Raw genomic sequence first — 20,956 nt, forward strand, 5'->3', positions numbered from 1 at the left:
ATGAAGCGGCAGAGCAAGGAGCCCAAAAAGGAGCTGAAAGTGGAAAGGAGGATGATGGGCAGGATGAAGTGAGATCCCAGGGATCGAGTAGGAGCAGCAAGAGTAGCCGCAGTAGCAGGAGTAGCCGAAATAGGAGCTTGGAGAGATTCCAGTTAGAGCTCCAGATGCAGCAACAACGAGAGGACAAGGAGAGACAGTTCCAGCTGGAAAAGATGAAATTAGAACTCCAGATGAAAAATGAAGCAGAGAAGGAAAAAGAAAAAACCAGACTGGAAATAGAAAAAGAGAAAGCAAGACTAGAGGTGGAGAAAGAAAAAGAGAAAACCAGAGTAAGAGAACTGGAGTTGGAACAGGAGAAAGAAAAAGAGAAAACCAGAGTAAGGGAACTGGAGTTGGAACAGGAGAAAGAAAAAGCCCAAGTCGAAAAAGAAAAAGAGAGAACAAAACAAATGCAGATAGAAGCGAATAGAACCTTGGCTGAGCAAAGGATTGAACATGGGTTGCCAGAGAGCACCACCCAGGTATCACACCCACCAGATGTTAGGGTTAGGGAGAAGGACATTCCCTTGTTTGTTCCCGAAGAGGCAGAGAGCTTTTTCGAGCACTTTGAAAAAGTAGCCAGTATCAAGGAGTGGCCACAGGAGGAATGGGCCCAGCTGGTCCAGTTAAGATTGACCGGTGCAGCCAGGGAGGCATACACCCAATTGTCACTGGAAGAGTGCCAGGATTATGCCACGGTAAAGAGCAGCATATTGCGCTCGTTTCGGTTAACCCCAGAAGCTTATAGAAAGCGTTTCAGAGAGATGGTGAAAGTTGGAGCATGTACGTTTGCTGAGACAGCAAGGGATCTGGAAAGACGATTCCAGAAGTGGATTGAGGCTGCTGGAGTTGGATCTTACGCTGACCTGAAGCAACTGATGGTCATGGAGAAGTTCTTGGAGATGATGCATCCCGAAACAAAGTTCAAGATCCAAGAAGCAAGGATAAAGGAAGTGAAAGATGCCGCAGATAGGGCGGATATGATTACTGAAGCATACAAGAGCTTAAGAGAGAACAGAGTAAGAAGCGAGGCGAGACGCAGCAATAGCAGACCCAGTGGAGTCTGGGGAGGAAGAAGTTTTGGGGGGCAGACAAGCAGACCAGCTAGTTTTAAGCCCCAGGAAGGAAAGTTGCCGAGTCCGCCTGCTGGAGGTAAGCAGGAAAATAAAAATGTGCAGAGGAGACAAGAGTCCAATGAAGCTCCACAGAGTATGAGTAGTACATCTGGCCCGAGGAACTCCAATACGAGTGGGCAGAGTCAGAGCCACTCGGGGGCGTATAGGAGAGATTTCTCCCAAATGAGATGCTACAAGTGCAACAGATCAGGTCACATGATGCGAGATTGTCGGCAGGGCAAGAGAGTCGTGGCCCTGACGACATGTGATCCCCGGAAGAAGTACGTTGATGTACAACAAGACAAACCACAGAAGGTAGATTTGATGAACGAGCGGTATAGGCCGTTCATTAGTAAAGGTTGGGTCGGCATAGAAGGTCAACCCGAGGTGGAGGTTAGTATCCTCAGGGATACTGGAGCCAATCAGAGCTTGATTCTGAGAGGCCTAATAAGAAATGATCGACTGTTAGCTGGCAGTAGGAGGATAAAGGTTCATGGGTTGTTGTCTAAGAGTGACATGCCCGTGTGTGCTGTCCAGTTGAAGTCAGATTATTTGTCGGCGGAGGTGATGTTGGGAGTGTGCCCCAACATACCTGTTCCAGGAGTCCAAGTGATCCTGGGGAACGACTTGTGTGGGTCCAAGGTGCTGCCAGAGCTGATAGTAAAAGCTGTGCCGGAGGTGAACCAGAAGGACCGCGGTACAAGTGGAACGCCGGACAAGATAGATCTAGCCAGCATCCTTGAAAATGAGGCAGAGGACAGTCAAGTCATCGTATACCCGGCCTGTGTAGTGACAGAGTCGGACGTAGCCGCCGAGGAAGACATTGGAGATGATATGGCAGTGTCGACTCCACCAAGGGAGGAGGTCAACATGGACATGTCTGGGCTGTTCGACGAAGATCGAGCTCAGAAGAATGAGGATTCGAGGAGACAGGAAGTGAAAATGACCCTACCTGAAAAGTTCAGCGTGAACCGAGCGGACCTGATTAGGGCTCAGAAAGAGGAGTTTATAGATCTAATCAGGGAGGCAAAAGGGGGAAATTCATGTCCGGAGTCCCCCGTGTATTACTACTTGGACGATGATGTACTAATGAGGAAATGGCGACCGGACAAAGCCGGCGCAGATAAGGTATGGTTGGAGAAGCACCAAGTGTTAGTGCCGAAGGAGTTTAGGGCGGCTGTGTTAGAACTAGCCCACTCCGTAGATATGGCAGGGCACTTGGGGGTGAAGAAGACCTTAAATAAGGTGCAGGAGCACTTCTACTGGCCGAACGTGTGGAAGGAGGTAAAGAAATATTGTAGGACATGTTTGGCGTGCCAACGTGCAGGTAAGCCGGCTCCGGCTATACAAAAGGCACCCTTAAAGCCCATACCGGCATTTGGCGAGCCTTTTGAGAGAGTCTTGATAGACTGTGTAGGTCCGTTGCCGAGGACCAGAAAAGGCCACGAGTACTTACTGACCATAATGTGCACGGCCACCCGTTTCCCTAAAGCAATCCCCCTGAGAAGAGTGACGTCGAGAGCTGTTCTGGATAGACTACAGAACTACATTGCGTGGGTAGGAATGCCCAAGGTTATCCAGACGGACCAGGGGAGTGTCTTCCAGTCGAAGTTGTTTAGGGAAACTGTGAAAGGATGGAGAGTAGAGCAAGTGCGCTCGTCACCGTTTCACCCTCAGTCGCAGGGAGCATTGGAGCGTTTCCATGGAACGCTAAAGAGCTTGTTGAGGATATACTGCGCTGAGGAAGGGAGTAGTTGGGACGAGGCATTACCATTCGTGTTGTTCGCCATCAGGGATGCGGTAGTAGAATCACTCGGATTCACCCCATTTCAACTGGTGTACGGACACTCCGTGAGGAGCCCAGTGGGCGCGCTGAAGGAGCAGCTCACCGTGGATAGGCCTAAGGTGGACGTGGGAAAATATGTGAAGACTTTTAGAGAGCGACTCTCTAGGGCCAGAGATTTGGCCAAGGAAAATTTGAGGACATCCCAGGCAGAGATGGTAAGGTAACACGACAGGAAGGCGAAGGGCAGGAAATTTCAAGTGTTAGTGAAATTTCAAGATCAGGTGTTAGTCCTGCTACCGGTAAAAGGAAGTATATACGAGTCGAGATTTTGTGGACCATATACCATCCACAAGGCATTAGGGGATGTGAATTATGTAATCCACATGCCAGATCGTCCGAGGAAGTCACAGGTTTGCCACGTGAACATGATAAAGAGGTACTATGACAGAGATAAGCCTCTAGGCGATGAAGAACCGATGGAAACCCCATTGCAGGCGACGGTGCTGTGTGGAGGAAACGGAAAAGGGATAGAAGAGGAGAACTGTAAGTTAGAGAAGGCCGATGGCACGAAGATATCAAATACAGAAAGCCTGGCCAAGATAGGTGAGCGTCTGGGTCATTTGGAGGATGACCAACGACAGGAGCTAGTGGAGATCCTACGGAGGAATAAGTCGTTATTCACGGACGTGCCTAGAAGACACCGCGGAACGGTGCACGAAGTGAATGTAGGGAGTGCTGAGCCCATCAAGCAGCACCCTTACAGAGTTAACCCGGAGAAAGCAGCGGCAATGAGAGCAGAAGTGAAGTATCTGCTAGATAACGACTTGGCAGAGGTTAGCGACAGTGACTGGAGTTCGCCGTGCCTCCTCGTGAAGAAGAGTGACGGCACGTACCGGTTCTGTACCGATTATAGGAAAGTGAATGCACTCACGGTCGCTGACTCGTTTCCGATACCGCGCATTGACGATTGCATAGATCGGATTGGGAGTGCACGGTATGTCTCGAAGATAGACCTGTTGAAGGGATACTACCAGATTCCCCTGTCTGAGGAGGCCAAGAGGATCTCAGCGTTCGTGACACCCGACGGCTTGTACCAATATAAAGTGGTGCCGTTCGGAATGAAGAATAGTGGTAGTTGTTTTCAACGAGTAATGAATCAGGTATTACAAGGCGCGACATGATGTGCAGTGTACATCGATGATATTGAGGAGTTCGCTGATTCCTGGAAGGATCACGTGGATCGACTTTTAGATTTGTTCGATCGGTTGGAGAAGGCCAACATGACGATCAACTTGGCAAAAAGCGAGTTCGGGAGAGCCCGCCTGGAGTACCTTGGATATATAGTAGGGCAAGGCGAGGTTGCTCCGGTAAGAACAAAGGTGGAGGCCATTGACAACTTCCCGGTGCCCAGGAGTAAGAAAGAATTGTTGAGATACCTCGGTATGATTGGGTATTACCGGAAGTTCTGTGAAAATTTCTCCACCGTAGCCGCTCCTATGACGAGTTTGCTATCAAAGAGCAAGAGGTGGGAGTGGAATGGAACAGCACAAGAAGCGTTTGAGAAGACCAAAAGACTGTTGACTGAGGCACCTGTACTAGTGTCGCCAGATTTTGAAGCGCCGTTTACGTTATTTGTAGATGCCAGTGATATAGGGGCCGGAGCTGTACTGACGCAGCAGAATGATGGAATTTACCGCCCCGTGTCCTTCTTCTCGAAGAAGTTCGTTAAGCACCAGAGGTCGTACAGTACAGTTGAGAAAGAGACTTTGGCCCTGGTGATGGCATTGAAACATTTTGAAGTGTATGTGAGTGGGGGGGGGGACACCCAGTGACGGTGTATACAGACCATAATCCCCTAGTTTTCCTGAAGAAAATGAAGCATGCAAACCAGAGATTAACCAGATGGTTTTTATCGCTCCAAGAGTATGACCTGGTGATAACGCACATAAGAGGGCGAGACAATGTAGTGGCTGATGCGTTATCTCGAGCCTAGCCACTAGAATAACTCTCAAAAATAAGGGGAGGGGAGTGTTATGATCTCAGCCTACAGGAGAAACGAGACTCCCTCCTTGAGAGTTATTCGTCAAGCCTGACCTGATTAGAAGGTCTAGCGAATATTGAAGTGATAACGCATATGTAAAATAGTTGCTTGGATATGTATAACAGTTTGATATCATGGGCAATGAAGAAGAAAACAGATAAATGACTGGCGAGGAGATGTGGACATTTTGCTGGAGGCGTGAGGCTCGCTTCCGGAGGACCTTGACCTCACTTGAGTGCCAGACATCGCAGGGGAAAGCCGCGCTCCATTTGAGCTCCCGCCAGAAGGGAACCCCTAGTGATATATCTCGAAGAGAAGAGAAGTGTGTAGACGTGCCAGCTGTGGAACCGAGCTGGGAACGTTGTGGTATCAAGTCCTGGTCGACGAGCAGAGTTTAATAAGCTACTCAGAGGCATTTTCGTGGGCTGTGTGGAGCGCCCTGACCAGACGCCGTCAGAGGAAAAGCGCCCTCGATCAGTTAATCTGTGGTAAGCACGATATACGCCAGTTCATAGTGATCACTTGTAGTTGGTCGTGTGCCCAGCGACGGTAGCAATGTTTATTTATAAGTTAGACATGTTTTAATAAGGCAGAAAGCCTGAAATAGGAGAGTGAAGAGGGAGGAGCACGGAGCGACGTCCGCCCCCTCTGAGCGCTGGCGGACGACTGAGGGAGCCTGGCTCTTGACTGAGGAAGACCCTCCCAGCGATTGAGGACCGCCGCCAGGCGAGGTGGAGTATGGACCCGCCCAAAACGGGGGAGTCCACTCTCACTGTATGTAGAGAACAGATAGAGGTTTGAGGCAAGCATATTGTGTGGTTATTTTTGTTTATGTGTTAAAGGGGAACATTTTATTGGAGTGTCGATGGGTTGCAGGTTTGTTTTTTGGGGAAGAAGTTGCTGAGAACTTCGAAGCCAGCAGATGAAGTAGCTGATGAGACTCCAAGGTAGTGGAGCAGAGGACCTCGAGCTGTGAGGAGAAGCAGCAGTGAAGAGGAGTGTCACGTGCTTCTGTAGAGGTGGAGAAGCACCATAGTTGCTCGGGGAAACTTCATGGTGTAGCAGCCAAGAGAGCTGTGGAGGACCCTAGCAGAAGGGTGAAGCACCATAGTTGCTCAAGGAAACTTCATGATAGCAGCCTGGAGGAGCTGCAGAGGATCCTGGTAGTGAAGCCCGGAAGAACCTAAGGATATTAGGGTAGTGAACTTCCAGAGGTGGAAGGGGAAGTTCTGGTGGATTACTTATAGGGAGTTGATAGTGTTTGGTTGTCATTAGCGTGCAAGACGCAGTGAGAGGTGAGTGACTGTTGGCATTCTTATGTCAAGGAGTTTTTTATACTGAAGTATCAATGAACATTTATACTGGTATATGTTATTGCATTCAAATGCTGATTTTCTATATATATATGTTATCTTGCTGATGGTGCAACAGTGTATGTAGGCTTGATCAACTTGAGGAGGTTGATAGTATCAGGTGGTGAACCAGGAGATAGGATACCACTTGATAAGCTGATAATAGAGTTCTGATGGTGTTGGAGTGCAACCTGATCGTGATATTATAGAGTATAGGATTCATTATTATTATATGTGTGTATGTATCGTGTATGTGCTTTGTCCAGTAAATGTGTCACAATTTGCTGGTGTTTGCCCTTGTCCTAGTGAGGCTTCCCAGGAGGTAGTAAAGAAGGAGAGAGAGAGAGAAAGAACCAAGAACCACTGCCGTGGACAGGGTAGGAGGTAATACTAGTAAGTCATAGGGGATTGAGGAGATCATATCTCATAAGGAGAGAGTGGGGAGTCACAGCGGCTCGAGTGGGTGTGTGCACGTGACAACGAGGCTAAGTGTTGGAGCCGCATCCCCTAAACGTGTGACGTTGAGCCCCTCTCCAAGAGCCAGAAGCGCCAAGGGTGATCTCCTAGTATAAGCACTCTGCCGAGTTGTGGGTTGGGTTGTCCATAGAGAAGGATCAACGACGACAACACCAACCAACCCACAGTCTATAATACACTCCCACCTCCAACGTCAGTGACGTTACCACCTTCCAGGTCAGTGACACTCCCACCACACAGGTCAGTGACACTACTATCTCCCAGGTCATTGACACTACTACCTCTCAGGTCAATAATATTACCACCTCCCAGGTCAGTGATAACTACCACCTCCCAGGTCAGTGACACTCCCACCTCCCAGGTAAGTGACACTACCACCTCCCACGTCAGTGACACTACTATCTCCCAGGTCATTGACACTCCCACCACCCAGGCCAGTTACACTCCCACCTCCAAGGTCAGTGACACTACCACCTTCCAGGTCAGTGACACCCCCACCTCCTAGGTCAGTGACGCTACCACCTCCCAGGTCAGTGACACTCCCACCTACAAGGTCAGTGACACTCCCATCTCCAACGTCAATGACGTTACAAACCTTCCAGGTCAGTGACACTCTCACCACACAGGTCAGTGACACTACTATCTCCCAGGTCATTGACACTACTACCTCTCAGGTCAATAATATTACCACCTCCCAGGTCAGTGACACTACCACCTCCCAGGTCAGTGACACTACCTCCTCCTAGGGCAGTGACACTTTCACCTCCCAGGTCAGTTTCACTACCACCTCCAAGGTCAGTGACACTACCACCTCCCAGGTCAGTGACCCTAACACCTCCCACGTTAGTGACACTTCCACCACCCAGGCCAGTTACATTCCCTCCTCCAAGGTCAGTGACACTACCACCTTCCAGGTCAGTGACACCCCCACCTCCTAGGTCAGTGACGCTACCACCTCCCAGGTCAGTGACACTTCCACCTCCAAGGTCAGTTAACCTACGACCTCCCAGGTCAGTGACACTACCACCTGCCAAGTCAGTGACACTACAACCCCCCAGGACAGTGACAATCCCACCTCCCATGTCAGCGACACTACCACCTCCTAGGTCAAAAACACAATCAACTCCCAGGTCAGTGACACTCTTACCTACTATGGCGGTGACACTATCACCTCCCAGGTTAGTGACACTACCACCTCCAAGGTCAGTGATACTCCCACCTCTCAGGTCAGTGACACTACCACCTCCCAGGTCAGTTAACCTACCACCTCCCAGGTCAATGACACTAACACCTCCCAGGTCAGTGACACTACCTCCTGCCAGGATAGTGACTCTCCCTCCTCCCAGGTCAGTGACAATAACACTTCCCAGGTCAGTGACTCTCACCCGTACCAGGTCAGTGACACTCCACCTCCAAAGTCAGTGACTCTACCACCTCCCAGATCAGTGACACTCGGACCTCCCAAGTCAGTGATAATCCCACCTCCCAGGTCAGTGACACTCCCCCTCCCAGGTCAGTGACACTACCCACTCCCAGGTCAGTGAAACTCCCCCTCCCAAGTCAGTAACACCACCACCTACCAGGTCGAAAACACTACCACCTCCCAGGTCAGTAACACTCCCACCTCCCATGTCAGTGACACAACCACCTGCCAGGTCAGTAACACTACTACCACCCAAGTCTGTGACACTCCCACCTCCCAGGTCAGTGACACTCCCACCTCCCAGGTCAGTGACACTACCACCTCCTTGGTTAGTGACACTACCACCTCCTTGGTCAGTGACTCTCCAACCTCCCAAGTCAGTGACACTACCACATCCCAGGTCAGCGACACTCCCACCTCCCAGGTCAGTAACACTCCCACCTCCCATGTCAGTGACACTACCACCTCCCATGTCAGTGACACCCCCACCTCCCAGGTCAGTGACAATCCTACCTCCCAAGTCAGTGACATTCCGACCTCCCCGGTCAGTGATAATCCCACCGCCCAGGTCAGTGACACTCCCACCTCCCAGGTCAGTGAAACTCCAACCTCCCAGGTCAGTGAAACTTCCACCTCCCAGGTCAGAGACACTTCCACCTCCCAGGTCAGTTACCATACCACCTCCTAGGTCAGGGACACTAACACTTTCTAGGTTAGTGACATTACCACCTCTCATGTCAGTGACACCCCCCACCTCCCAGTTCAGTAACACTACCACCTCCCAAGTCAGTGACACTACCTCCTCCAAGGGCTGTGACACTCCCACCTCCCAGGTCAGTGACACTCCCCCCTCCCAAGTGAGTAACATTACCACCTCCCAGGTCAGTGATAACTACCACCTACCAGGTCAGTGACACTACCACCTCACTGGTCAGTGACACTACCACCTCCCAGGTCAGTAACACTACCACCACCCAAGTCTGTGACACTCCCACCTCCCAGGTCAGTGACACTCCCCCCTCCCAAGTGAGTAACATTACCACCTCCCTGGTCAGTGACACTACCAACTCCCAAGTCAGTGACACTACCACCTACCAGGTATGTGACACTGCCACCTCTTAGGTCAGTGATCCTCCCACCTCCCAGGTCAATTACACTACCTCCATCCAGGTCATTGTCGCTACCACCTTCCAGGTCAGTGACACTCCTACCTCCCAGGTCAGTGACACTCCCACCTCCCAGGTCAGTGACACTACCATCTCTTTGGTCAGTGACACTCCCACCTTCTAGGTCAGTGACACTTCCACCGGCTAGGTCAGTGACACTACTATCTCCCAGGTCAGTGACGCTACCACCTCTCAGGTCAGTGACACTCACACCTCCCAGGTCAGTGACACTCACACCTCCCAGGTCAGTGACACTACTACCTCTCATGTCAGTGACACTACCACCTCCCAGGTCAGTTACACTACCACCTCCCAAGTCAGTGACACTACCACCTAACAGGTCAGTGACACTACCACCTACCAAGTCAGTGACACTACCACCTCCCAGGTCAGTTACACTACCACTATCCAGGTCAGTGATAACTACCACCTCCCAGGTCAGTGACACTACCTCCTCCAAGGGCTGTGACACTCCCACCTCCCAGGTCAGTGACACTCCCCCCTCCCAAGTGAGTAACATTACCACCTCCCAGGTCAGTGATAACTACCACCTCCCTGGTCAGTGACACTACCACCTCCCAAGTCAGTGACACTACCACCTCCTAGGTCAGTGACACTACCACCTCCCAGGTCAGTAACACTACCACCACCCAAGTCTGTGACACTCCCACCTCCCAGGTCAGTGACACTACCACCTCTCAGGTAAGTGACACTACCACCTCCCAGGTCAGTGACACTCCCATCTCCCAGGTATGTGACACTGCCACATCTTAGGTCAGTAATCCTCCCACCTCCCAGGTCAATTACACTACCTCCATCCAGGTCATTGACGCTACCACCTTCCAGGTCAGTGACACTCCTACCTCCCAGGTCAGTGACACTCCCACCTCCCAGATCAGTGACACTACCATCTCTTAGGTCAGTGACACTCCCACCTTCTAGGTCAGTGACACTTCCACCGGCTAGGTCAGTGACACTACTACCTCCCAGGTCAGTGACGCTACCACCTCTCAGGTCAGTGACACTCACACCTCCCAAGTCAGTGACACTCCCACCTCCCAGGTCAGTGACACTACTACCTCTCATGTCAGTGACACTACCACCTCCCAGGTCAGTTACACTACCACCTCCCAAGTCAGTGACACTACCACCTCCCAGGTCAGTGACACTACCACTTTCCAGGTCAGTGATAACTACCACCTCCCAGGTCAGTGACACTCCCACCTACAAGGTCAATGACACTTTCACTTCCCAGGTCAGAGACTCTTCCACCTCTCAGGTCTGTGACAGTACCACCTCCCAGGTCAGTAACACTACCACCTCCTAGGTCAGTGATAATTCCACCTTCCAGGTCAGTGATACTACCACCGCCCAGGTCAGTGATACTACTACCTCCAGAGTCAGTGACACTACCACCTCCAAGGTCAGTGACACTCCCACCGCCCAGATCAGTGACACTACCACCTCCCAGGTCAGTGACACTCCCACCGCCCAGGTCAGTGACACTACCACCTCCCAGGTCAGTGACACTACCACCTTCCAGGTCAGTGACACTACCACCTCCTAGATCAGTGACACTTCCGCCGACCTGGTCAGTGACACTACCACCTCTTAGGTCTGTGACACTACCACATCCCAGGTCGTTGACACTACCACCTCCTAGGTCAGTGACACTACCACTTCCCAGATCAGAGACACTACCACCTCCCAGGTCATTGACACTACCACCTTCCAGGTCAGTGACAATCCCACCTTCTAGGACAGTGACACTCCCACCTCTCAGGTGATTGGCCCTTCCACCCTCAAGGTCAATAATACTACCCCATCCCAGGTAAGTGACACTACACCTTCCAAAGTCAGTAACACTACAACCTCCCAGGTCAGTAACACTACAACCTCCCAGGTCAGTAACACTACAACCTCCCAGGTCAGTTACACTACCACCTCCCAGGTCAGAGACACTACCACCTCCCAGATCAGTGACACTCCGACCTTCATGGACAGTGACAATACCACATCCCAGGTCAGTGACACTACCTCCTCCATGGTTAGTGAGACTACCACCTTCCAGGTCTGTGACAGTACCACCTCATAGGTCAATGATTCTCCCACCTCCCTGGTCAGTGACACCCCCATCTCCTAGGTTAGTGACACTACCACCTCTCAGGTCAGTGACACTACCACTTCCGAGGCCAGTGCCATTTCTACCTTGAAGGTCAGTTAACCTACGACCTCCCAGGTCAGTGACACTACCACCTGCCAAGTCAGTTAAGTTAGCACCTACCAGGTCAGTTACACTCCCATATCCCAGGTCAGTGACACTACCACCTCCCTGGTCAGTGACACTACCACCCTTCAGGATAGTGACACTACCACCTCCCAGGTCAGTTACACTCACACCTCCCTGGTCAGTGACACTACCACCCCTCAGGATAGTTACACTACCACCTCCCAGGTCTGTCACACTACCACCTCCAAGGTCAGTGATACTCCCACCTCTCAGGTCAGTGACACTACAACCTCCTAGGTCAGTGACACTCCCACCTCCATGTTCAGTGACACTACCAGCTCTCAGGTCAGCAACACTCCACCCTAGGTCAGTGACAATCCCACCTCCCAGGTCAGTGACAATACCACTTCCCAGGTCAGTGACACTTCCACCACCCTTGCCAGTTACACTCCCACCTCCAAGGTCAGTGACACTACCACCTTCCAGGTCAGTGACACTCCCACCTCCCAGGTTATTGACACTACCACTTCCAAGGCCAGTTACATTTCCACCTCCAAGGTCAGTTAACCTACTACCTCCCAGGTCAGTAACACTACCACGTGCCAAGTCAGTTAAGTTAGCACCTCCCAGATCAGTTACACTCTCACCTCCCAGGTCAGTGACACTACCACCTCCCAGGTGAGTAACACTACCACCTCCTAGGTCAGTGATAATCCCACCTTCCAGGTCAGTGACACTACCACCGCCCAGGACAGTGATACTACTACCTCCAGAGTCAGTGGCACTACCACCTCCTAGGTCAGTGACACTCCCACCGCCCAGATCAGTGACACTACCAATTCCCAGGTCAGTGACACTCCCACCGCCCAGGTCATTGACACTACCCTTTCCTAGGTCAGTGACATTTCCAACTCTCAGGTCAGTGACACTCCCACCTCCTTGGTCAGTGACACTACCACCTCTCATGTCATTGACACTGCCACCTCCCAGGTCAGTGACACTACCACCTCCCAAGCCAGTGACACTACCACCTCCCAGGTCAGTGACACTACCACCTTCCAGGTCAGTGATACTACTACCTCCAGAGTCAGTTACACTATCACCTCCCAGGTCAGTGACACTACCACCTACCAAGTCAGTGACACTACCACCTCCCAGGTCAGTTACACTACCACTTTCCAGGTCAGTGATAACTACCACCACCCAGGTCAGTGACACTCCCACCTACAAGGTCAATGACACTTTCACTTCCCAGGTCAGAGACTCTACCACCTCTCAGGTCTGTGACACTACCACCTCCCAGGTCAGTAACACTACCACCTCCTAGGTCAGTGATAATCCCACCTTCCAGGTCAGTGACACTACCACCGCCCAGGTCAGTGATACTACTACCTCCAGAGTCAGTGACACTACCACCTCCCAGGTCATTGACACTACCACCTGCCAAGTCAGTGACACTACCACCGCCCAGGTCAGTGATACTACTACCTCCAGAGTCAGTGACACTACCACCTCCAAGGTCAGTGACACTCCCACCGCCCAGATCAGTGACACTACCACCTCCCAGGTCAGTGACACTCCCACCGCCCAGGTCAGTGACACTACCACCTCCCAGGTCAGTGACATTACCACCTTCCAGGTCAGTGACACTACCACCTCCTAGGTCAGTGACACTTCCGCCGACCAGGTCAGTGACACTACCACCTCTTAGGTCTGTGACACTACCACATCCCAGGTCGTTGACACTACCACCTCCTAGGTCAGTGACACTACCACTTCCCAGATCAGAGACACTACCACCTCTTAGGTCTGTGACACTACCACCTCCCAGGTCAATGAGGTTGCCACTTTCCTTGTCAGTGACTCTACCACCCCCCAGGTCTGTGACACTATCACCTCCCAGTTCAGTGACACTACCTCCTCCCAGGTCAGTGAAACTCCCACCTCCCAGGTCAGTGAAACTTCCACCTACCAGGTCAGTGAAACTCCCACCTCCCAGGTCAGTGAAACTTCCACCTCACATGTCAGTGACACTACCACCTCCCAGGTCAGTGACACTACCAACTCCCTGGTCAGTGACATTCCGACCTCCCCGGTCAGTGATAATACCACCTCCCAGGTCAGTGACACTCCCAACTCCCAGGTCAGTGAAACTCCCACCTCCCAGGTCAGTGAAACTTCCACCTCCCATGTCAGTGACACTACCACCTCCCAGGTCAGTGACACTCCCACCTCCCAGGTCAGTGAAACTCCCACCTCCCAGGTCATTGAAACTTCCACCTCCCATGTCAGTGACACTACCACCTCCCAGGTCAGTGACACTCCCACCTCCCAGGTCAGTTACCGTACCACCTCGTAGGTCAGTGACATTTCCACCTCCCAGGTCAGTGACACTTCAACTTCACATGTCAGTGACACTCCCACCTCCCATGTCAGTGACATTTCCACCTCCCAAGTTAGTGACATTACCACCTCCCAGGTCAGTGACACTCCCACCGCCCAGGTCATTGACACTACCCTTTCCTAGGTCAGTGACATTACCACCTCTCAGGTCAGTGACACTCCCACCTCCTTGGTCAGTGACACTACCACCTCTCATGTCATTGACACTGCCACCTCCCAGGTCAGTGACACTACCACCTTCCAGGTCAGTGATACTACTACCTCCAGAGTCAGTTACACTATCACCTCCCAGGTCAGTGACACTACCACCTACCAAGTCAGTGACACTACCACCTCCCAGGTCAGTTACACTACCACTTTCCAGGTCAGTGATAACTACCACCTCCCAGGTCAGTGACACTCCCACCTACAAGGTCAATGACACTTTCACTTCCCAGGTCAGAGACTCTACCACCTCTCAGGTCTGTGACACTACCACCTCCCAGGTCAGTAACACTACCACCTCCTAGGTCAGTGATAATCCCACCTTCCAGGTCAGTGACACTACCACCGCCCAGGTCAGTGATACTACTACCTCCAGAGTCAGTGACACTACCACCTCCAAGGTCAGTGACACTCCCACCGCCCAGATCAGTGACACTACCACCTCCCAGGTCAGTGACACTACCACCTCCTTGGTCAGTGACACTCCAACCTCCCAAGTCAGTGACACTACCACATCCCAGGTCAGCGACACTCCCACCTCCCAGGTCAGTAACACTCCCACCTCCCATGTCAGTGACACTACCACCTCCCATGTCAGTGACACCCCCACCTCCCAGGTCAGTGACAATCCTACCTCCCAAGTCAGTGACATTCCGACCTCCCCGGTCAGTGATAATCCCACCGCCCAGGTCAGTGACACTCCCACCTCCCAGGTCAGTGAAACTCCAACCTCCCAGGTCAGTGAAACTTCCACCTCCCATGTCAGTGACACTACCACCTCCCAGGTCAGAGACACTTCCACCTCCCAGGTCAGTTACCATACCACCTCCTAGGTCAGGGACACTAACACTTTCTAGGTTAGTGACATTACCACCTCTCATGTCAGTGACACCCCCCACCTCCCAGTTCAGTAACACTACCACCTCCCAAATCAGTGACACTACCTCCTCCAAGGGCTGTGACACTCCCACCTCCCAGGTCAGTGACACTCCCCCCTCCCAAGTGAGTAACATTACCACCTCCCAGGTCAGTGATAACTACCACCTACCAGGTCAGTGACACTACCACCTCACAGGTCAGTGACACTACCACCTCCCAGGTCAGTAACACTACCACCACCCAAGTCTGTGACACTCCCACCTCCCAGGTCAGTGACACTCCCCCCTCCCAAGTGAGTAACATTACCACCTCCCTGGTCAGTGACACTACCAACTCCCAAGTCAGTGACACTACCACCTACCAGGTATGTGACACTGCCACCTCTTAGGTCAGTGATCCTCCCACCTCCCAGGTCAATTACACTACCTCCATCCAGGTCATTGTCGCTACCACCTTCCAGGTCAGTGACACTCCTACCTCCCAGGTCAGTGACCCTCCCACCTCCCAGGTCAGTGACACTACCATCTCTTAGGTCAGTGACACTCCCACCTTCTAGGTCAGTGACACTTCCACCGGCTAGGTCAGTGACACTACTATCTCCCAGGTCAGTGACGCTACCACCTCTCAGGTCAGTGACACTCACACCTCCCAGGTCAGTGACACTCACACCTCCCAGGTCAGTGACACTACTACCTCTCATGTCAGTGACACTACCACCTCCCAGGTCAGTTACACTACCACCTCCCAAGTCAGTGACACTACCACCTAACAGGTCAGTGACACTACCACCTACCAAGTCAGTGACACTACCACCTCCCAGGTCAGTTACACTACCACTTTCCAGGTCAGTGATAACTACCACCTCCCAAGTCAGTGACACTACCTCCTCCAAGGGCTGTGACACTCCCACCTCCCAGGTCAGTGACACTCCCCCCTCCCAAGTGAGTAACATTACCACCTCCCAGGTCAGTGATAACTACCACCTCCCTGGTCAGTGACACTACCACCTACCAAGTCAGTGACACTACCACCTCCTAGGTCAGTGACACTACCACCTCCCAGGTCAGTAACACTACCACCACCCAAGTCTGTGACACTCCCACCTCCCAGGTCAGTGACACTACCACCTCTCAGGTAAGTGACACTACCACCTCCCAGGTCAGTGACACTCCCATCTCCCAGGTATGTGACACTGCCACATCTTAGGTCAGTAATCCTCCCACCTCCCAGGTCAATTACACTACCTCCATCCAGGTCATTGACGCTACCACCTTCCAGGTCAGTGACACTCCTACCTCCCAGGTCAGTGACACTCCCACCTCCCAGATCAGTGACACTACCATCTCTTAGGTCAGTGACACTCCCACCTTCTAGGTCAGTGACACTTCCACCGGCTAGGTCAGTGACACTACTACCTCCCAGGTCAGTGACGCTACCACCTCTCAGGTCAGTGACACTCACACCTCCCAAGTCAGTGACACTCCCACCTCCCAGGTCAGTGACACTACTACCTCTCATGTCAGTGACACTACCACCTCCCAGGTCAGTTACACTACCACCTCCCAAGTCAGTGACACTACCACCTCCCAGGTCAGTGACACTACCACTTTCCAGGTCAGTGATAACTACCACCTCCCAGGTCAGTGACACTCCCACCTACAAGGTCATTGACACTTTCACTTCCCAGGTCAGAGACTCTTCCACCTCTCAGGTCTGTGACAATACCACCTCCCAGGTCAGTAACACTACCACCTCCTAGGTCAGTGATAATTCCACCTTCCAGGTCAGTGACACTACCACCGCCCAGGTCAGTGATACTACTACCTCCAGAGTCAGCGACACTACCACCTCCAAGGTCAGTGACACTCCCACCGCCCAGATCAGTGACACAACCACCTCCCAGGTCAGTGACACTCCCACAGCCCAGGTCAGTGACACTACCACCTCCCAGGTCATTGACACTACCACCTTCCAGGTCAGTGACAATCCCACCTTCTAGGACAGTGACACTCCCACCTCTCAGGTGATTGGCCCTTCCACCCTCAAGGTCAATAATACTACCCCATCCCAGGTAAGTGACACTACACCTTCCAAAGTCAGTAACACTACAACCTCCCAGGTCAGTAACACTACAACCTCCCAGGTCAGTTACACTACGACCTCCCAGGTCAGTTACACTACCACCTCCCAGGTCAGAGACACTACCACCTCCCAGATCAGTGACACTCCGACCTTCATGGACAGTGACAATACCACATCCCAGGTCAGTGACACTACCTCCTCCATGGTTAGTGAGACTACCACCTTCCAGGTCTGTGACAGTACCACCTCATGGGTCAATGATTCTCCCACCTCCCTGGTCAGTGACACCCCCATCTCCTAGGTTAGTGACACTACCACCTCTCAGGTCAGTGACACTACCACTTCCGAGGCCAGTGCCATTTCTACCTTGAAGGTCAGTTAACCTACGACCTCCCAGGTCAGTGACACTACCACCTGCCAAATCAGTTAAGTTAGCACCTACCAGGTCAGTTACACTCCCATCTCCCAGGTCAGTGACACTACCACCTCCCTGGTCAGTGACACTACCACCCTTCAGGATAGTGACACTACCACCTCCCAGGTCAGTTACACTCACACCTCCCTGGTCAGTGACACTACCACCCCTCAGGATAGTTACACTACCACCTCCCAGGTCTGTCACACTACCACCTCCAAGGTCAGTGATACTCCCACCTCTCAGGTCAGTGACACTACAACCTCCTAGGTCAGTGACACTCCCACCTCCATGTTCAGTGACACTACCAGCTCTCAGGTCAGCAACACTCCACCCTAGGTCAGTGACAATCCCACCTCCCAGGTCAGTGACAATACCACTTCCCAGGTCAGAGACACTTCCACCACCCTTGCCAGTTACACTCCCACCTCCAAGGTCAGTGACACTACCACCTTCCAGGTCAGTGACACTCCCACCTCCCAGGTTAGTGAGACTACCACCTCCCAGGTTAGTGACACTACCACTTCCAAGGCCAGTTACATTTCCACCTCCAAGGTCAGTTAACCTACTACCTCCCAGGTCAGTGACACTACCACGTGCCAAGTCAGTTAAGTTAGCACCTCCCAGGTCAGTTACACTTTCACCTCCCAGGTCAGTGACACTACCACCTCCCAGGTGAGTAACACTACCACCTCCTCGGTCAGTGATAATCCCACCTTCCAGGTCAGTGACACTACCACCGCCCAGGACAGTGATACTACTACCTCCAGAGTCAGTGGCACTACCACCTCCAAGGTCAGTGACACTCCCACCGCCCAGATCAGTGACACTACCACCTCCCAGGTCAGTGACACTCCCACCGCCCAGGTCATTGACACTACCCTTTCCTAGGTCAGTGACATTACCACCTCTCAGGTCAGTGACACTCCCACCTCCTTGGTCAGTGACACTACCACCTCTCATGTCATTGACACTGCCACCTCCCAGGTCAGTGACACTACCACCTCCCAAGTCAGTGACACTACCACCTCCCAGGTCAGTGACACTACCACCTTCCAGGTCACTGATACTACTACCTCCAGAGTCAGTTACACTATCACTTCCCAGGTCAGTGACACTAACACCTCCCAGGTCAGTGATACTACTACCTCCAGAGACAGTGACACTACCACCTCTCAGGTCAGTGACACTCCCACCGCCCAGGTCAGTGACACTACCACCGCCCAGGTCGTTGACACTACCACCTCCCAGGTCATTGACACTACCACCTCATAGGTCAGTGACTCTTCCACCTCCCTGGTCAGTGACACTACAACCTCCCAGGTCAGTGACACTCCCACCTTCCAGGTCAGTTACACTCCCACCTCCCAGGTCAGTGACACTACAACCTCCCAGGTCAGTGACAATAACACTTCCCAGGTCAGTGACACCTCCACCACCCTTGCCAGTTACACTCCCACCTCCCAGGTCAGTGACACTACCACCTCCCAGGTCGTTGACACTACCACCTCCCAGGTCAGTGAAACTACCACTTCCCAGGTCAGAGACACAACCACCTCCCAGGTCTGTGACTCTATCACCTCCCAGCTCAGTGACACTACCACCTCCTTGGGCGGTGACACTACCACCTCCCAGGTCAGTGACACTATAACTTCCCAGATCAATGACACTTACACCTCCCAGGTCAGTGACACTCCCACCTTCCGGGTCAGTGACACTACCAACTCCCAGGTCAGTGACACTCCCACCTCCTTGGTCAGTGACACTACCACCTCTCATTTCATTGACACTGCCACCTCCCAGGTCAGTGACACTACCACCTCCCAAGTCAGTGACACTACCACCTCCCAGGTCAGTGACACTACCACCTTCCAGGTCACTGATACTACTACCTCCAGAGTCAGTTACACTATCACCTCCCAGGTCAGTGACACTACCACCTCCCAGGTCAGTGATACTACTACCTCCAGAGACAGTGACACTACCACCTCTCAGGTCAGTGACACTCCCACCGCCCAGGTCAGTGACACTACCACCGCCCAGGTCGTTGACACTACCACCTCCCAGGTCATTGACACTACCACCTCATAGGTCAGTGACTCTTCCACCTCCCAGGTCAGTGACACTATCACCTCCCAGGTCAGTGACACTCCCACCTCCAAGGTCAGTTACACTCCCACCTCCCAGGTCAGTGACACTACAACCTCCCAGGTCAGTGACACTCCCACCTCCCAGGTCAGTTACACTCCCACCTCCCAGGTCAGTGACACTACAACCTCCCAGGTCAGTGACAATAACACTTCCCAGGTCAGTGACACCTCCACCACCCTTGCCAGTTACACTCCCACCTCCCAGGTCAGTGACACTACCACCTCCCAGGTCGTTGACACTACCACCTCCCAGGTCAGTGAAACTACCACTTCCCAGATCAGAGACACAACCACCTCCCAGGTCTGTGACTCTATCACCTCCCAGTTCAGTGACACTACCACCTCCTTGGGCGGTGACACTACCACCTCCCAGGTCAGTGACACTATAACTTCCCAGATCAATGACACTTACACCTCCCAGGTCAGTGACACTCCCACCTTCCGGGTCAGTGACACTACCAACTCCCAGGTCAGTGACACTACCACATCCAAGGGCGGTGACAATAAGACCTCCCAGGTCATTAACACTAACACCTCCTAAGTCAGTGATATTCCCTGGGGGGGGGGGGGCCGGTCGGCCGAGCGGAAAGCACGCTGGACTTGTGATCCTGTGGTCCTGGGTTCAATCCCAGGCGCCGGCGAAAAACAATGGGCAGAGTTTCTTTCACCCGGAGAGAGAGTGTTGAGAGAGAACTCTGTCAACATCAGAGGCCCGAGACTGTTCAACATGCTTCCACTACACATAAGGGGCATAACTGGCCGACCCCTCACAGTGTTCAAGAGAGAACTGGATAAGCACCTCCAAAGGATACCTGATCAACCAGGCTGTGACTCATACGTCAGGCTGCGAGCAGCCGCGTCCAACAGCCTGGTTGATCAGTTCGGCAACCAGGAGGCCTGTTCGACGACCGGGCCGCGGGGACAGTAAAAAGCCCTGAAATTATCTCAAGATAACCTCAAGATAACCTCCAAAGTCAGTGACACTACCAACTCCCTGGTCAGTGACACTACCACCTCCCAAGTCAGTGACATTCCGACCTCCCCGGTCAGTGATAATACCACCTCCCAGGTCAGTGACACTCCCACCTCCCAGGTCAGTGAAATTCCCACCTCCCAGGTCAGTGAAACTTCCACCTCCCATGTCAGTGACACTACCACCTCCCAGGTCAGTGACACTCCCACCTCCCATGTCAG

At 52.5% G+C, this 20,956-nt stretch overlaps 1 protein-coding gene across 1 annotated transcript; it reads left to right on the top strand.

Annotated features, from left to right (window-relative positions):
- Positions 1-923: 923 nt before the first annotated feature.
- Positions 924-19,703, top strand: LOC138352602 (uncharacterized). Its single transcript, XM_069305093.1, has 8 exons — positions 924-1,058; positions 10,751-10,870; positions 12,548-12,739; positions 12,981-13,196; positions 14,566-14,685; positions 16,899-17,090; positions 18,264-18,455; positions 19,296-19,703. Exons 1-8 carry the CDS (start codon positions 924-926, stop codon positions 19,701-19,703), a joined length of 1,575 nt encoding a protein of 524 aa, XP_069161194.1.
- The last annotated feature ends 1,253 nt before the right edge of the window (positions 19,704-20,956 follow it).

Source organism: Procambarus clarkii, chromosome 54 (assembly GCF_040958095.1).
Source record: "Procambarus clarkii isolate CNS0578487 chromosome 54, FALCON_Pclarkii_2.0, whole genome shotgun sequence".
In the NCBI taxonomy this organism is placed as follows: Eukaryota; Metazoa; Arthropoda; class Malacostraca; order Decapoda; family Cambaridae; genus Procambarus; species Procambarus clarkii.

What these genes read in the sequence shown, in the direction of transcription:
- LOC138352602 (XM_069305093.1), top strand. Translation starts at nt 924, where the DNA reads ATGGAGAAGTTCTTGGAGATGATGCATCCCGAAACAAAGTTCAAGATC. An exon ending in AGAGCTTAAGAGAGAACAGA is followed by an intron (nt 1,059 to 10,750) that starts GTAAGAAGCGAG and finishes TCCACCTTCCAG; the next exon opens with GTCAGTGATACTACCACCGC. An exon ending in GTGACACTACCACCTCCCAG is followed by an intron (nt 13,197 to 14,565) that starts GTCAGTGACACT and finishes CCCACCTTCCAG; the next exon opens with GTCAGTGACACTACCACCGC.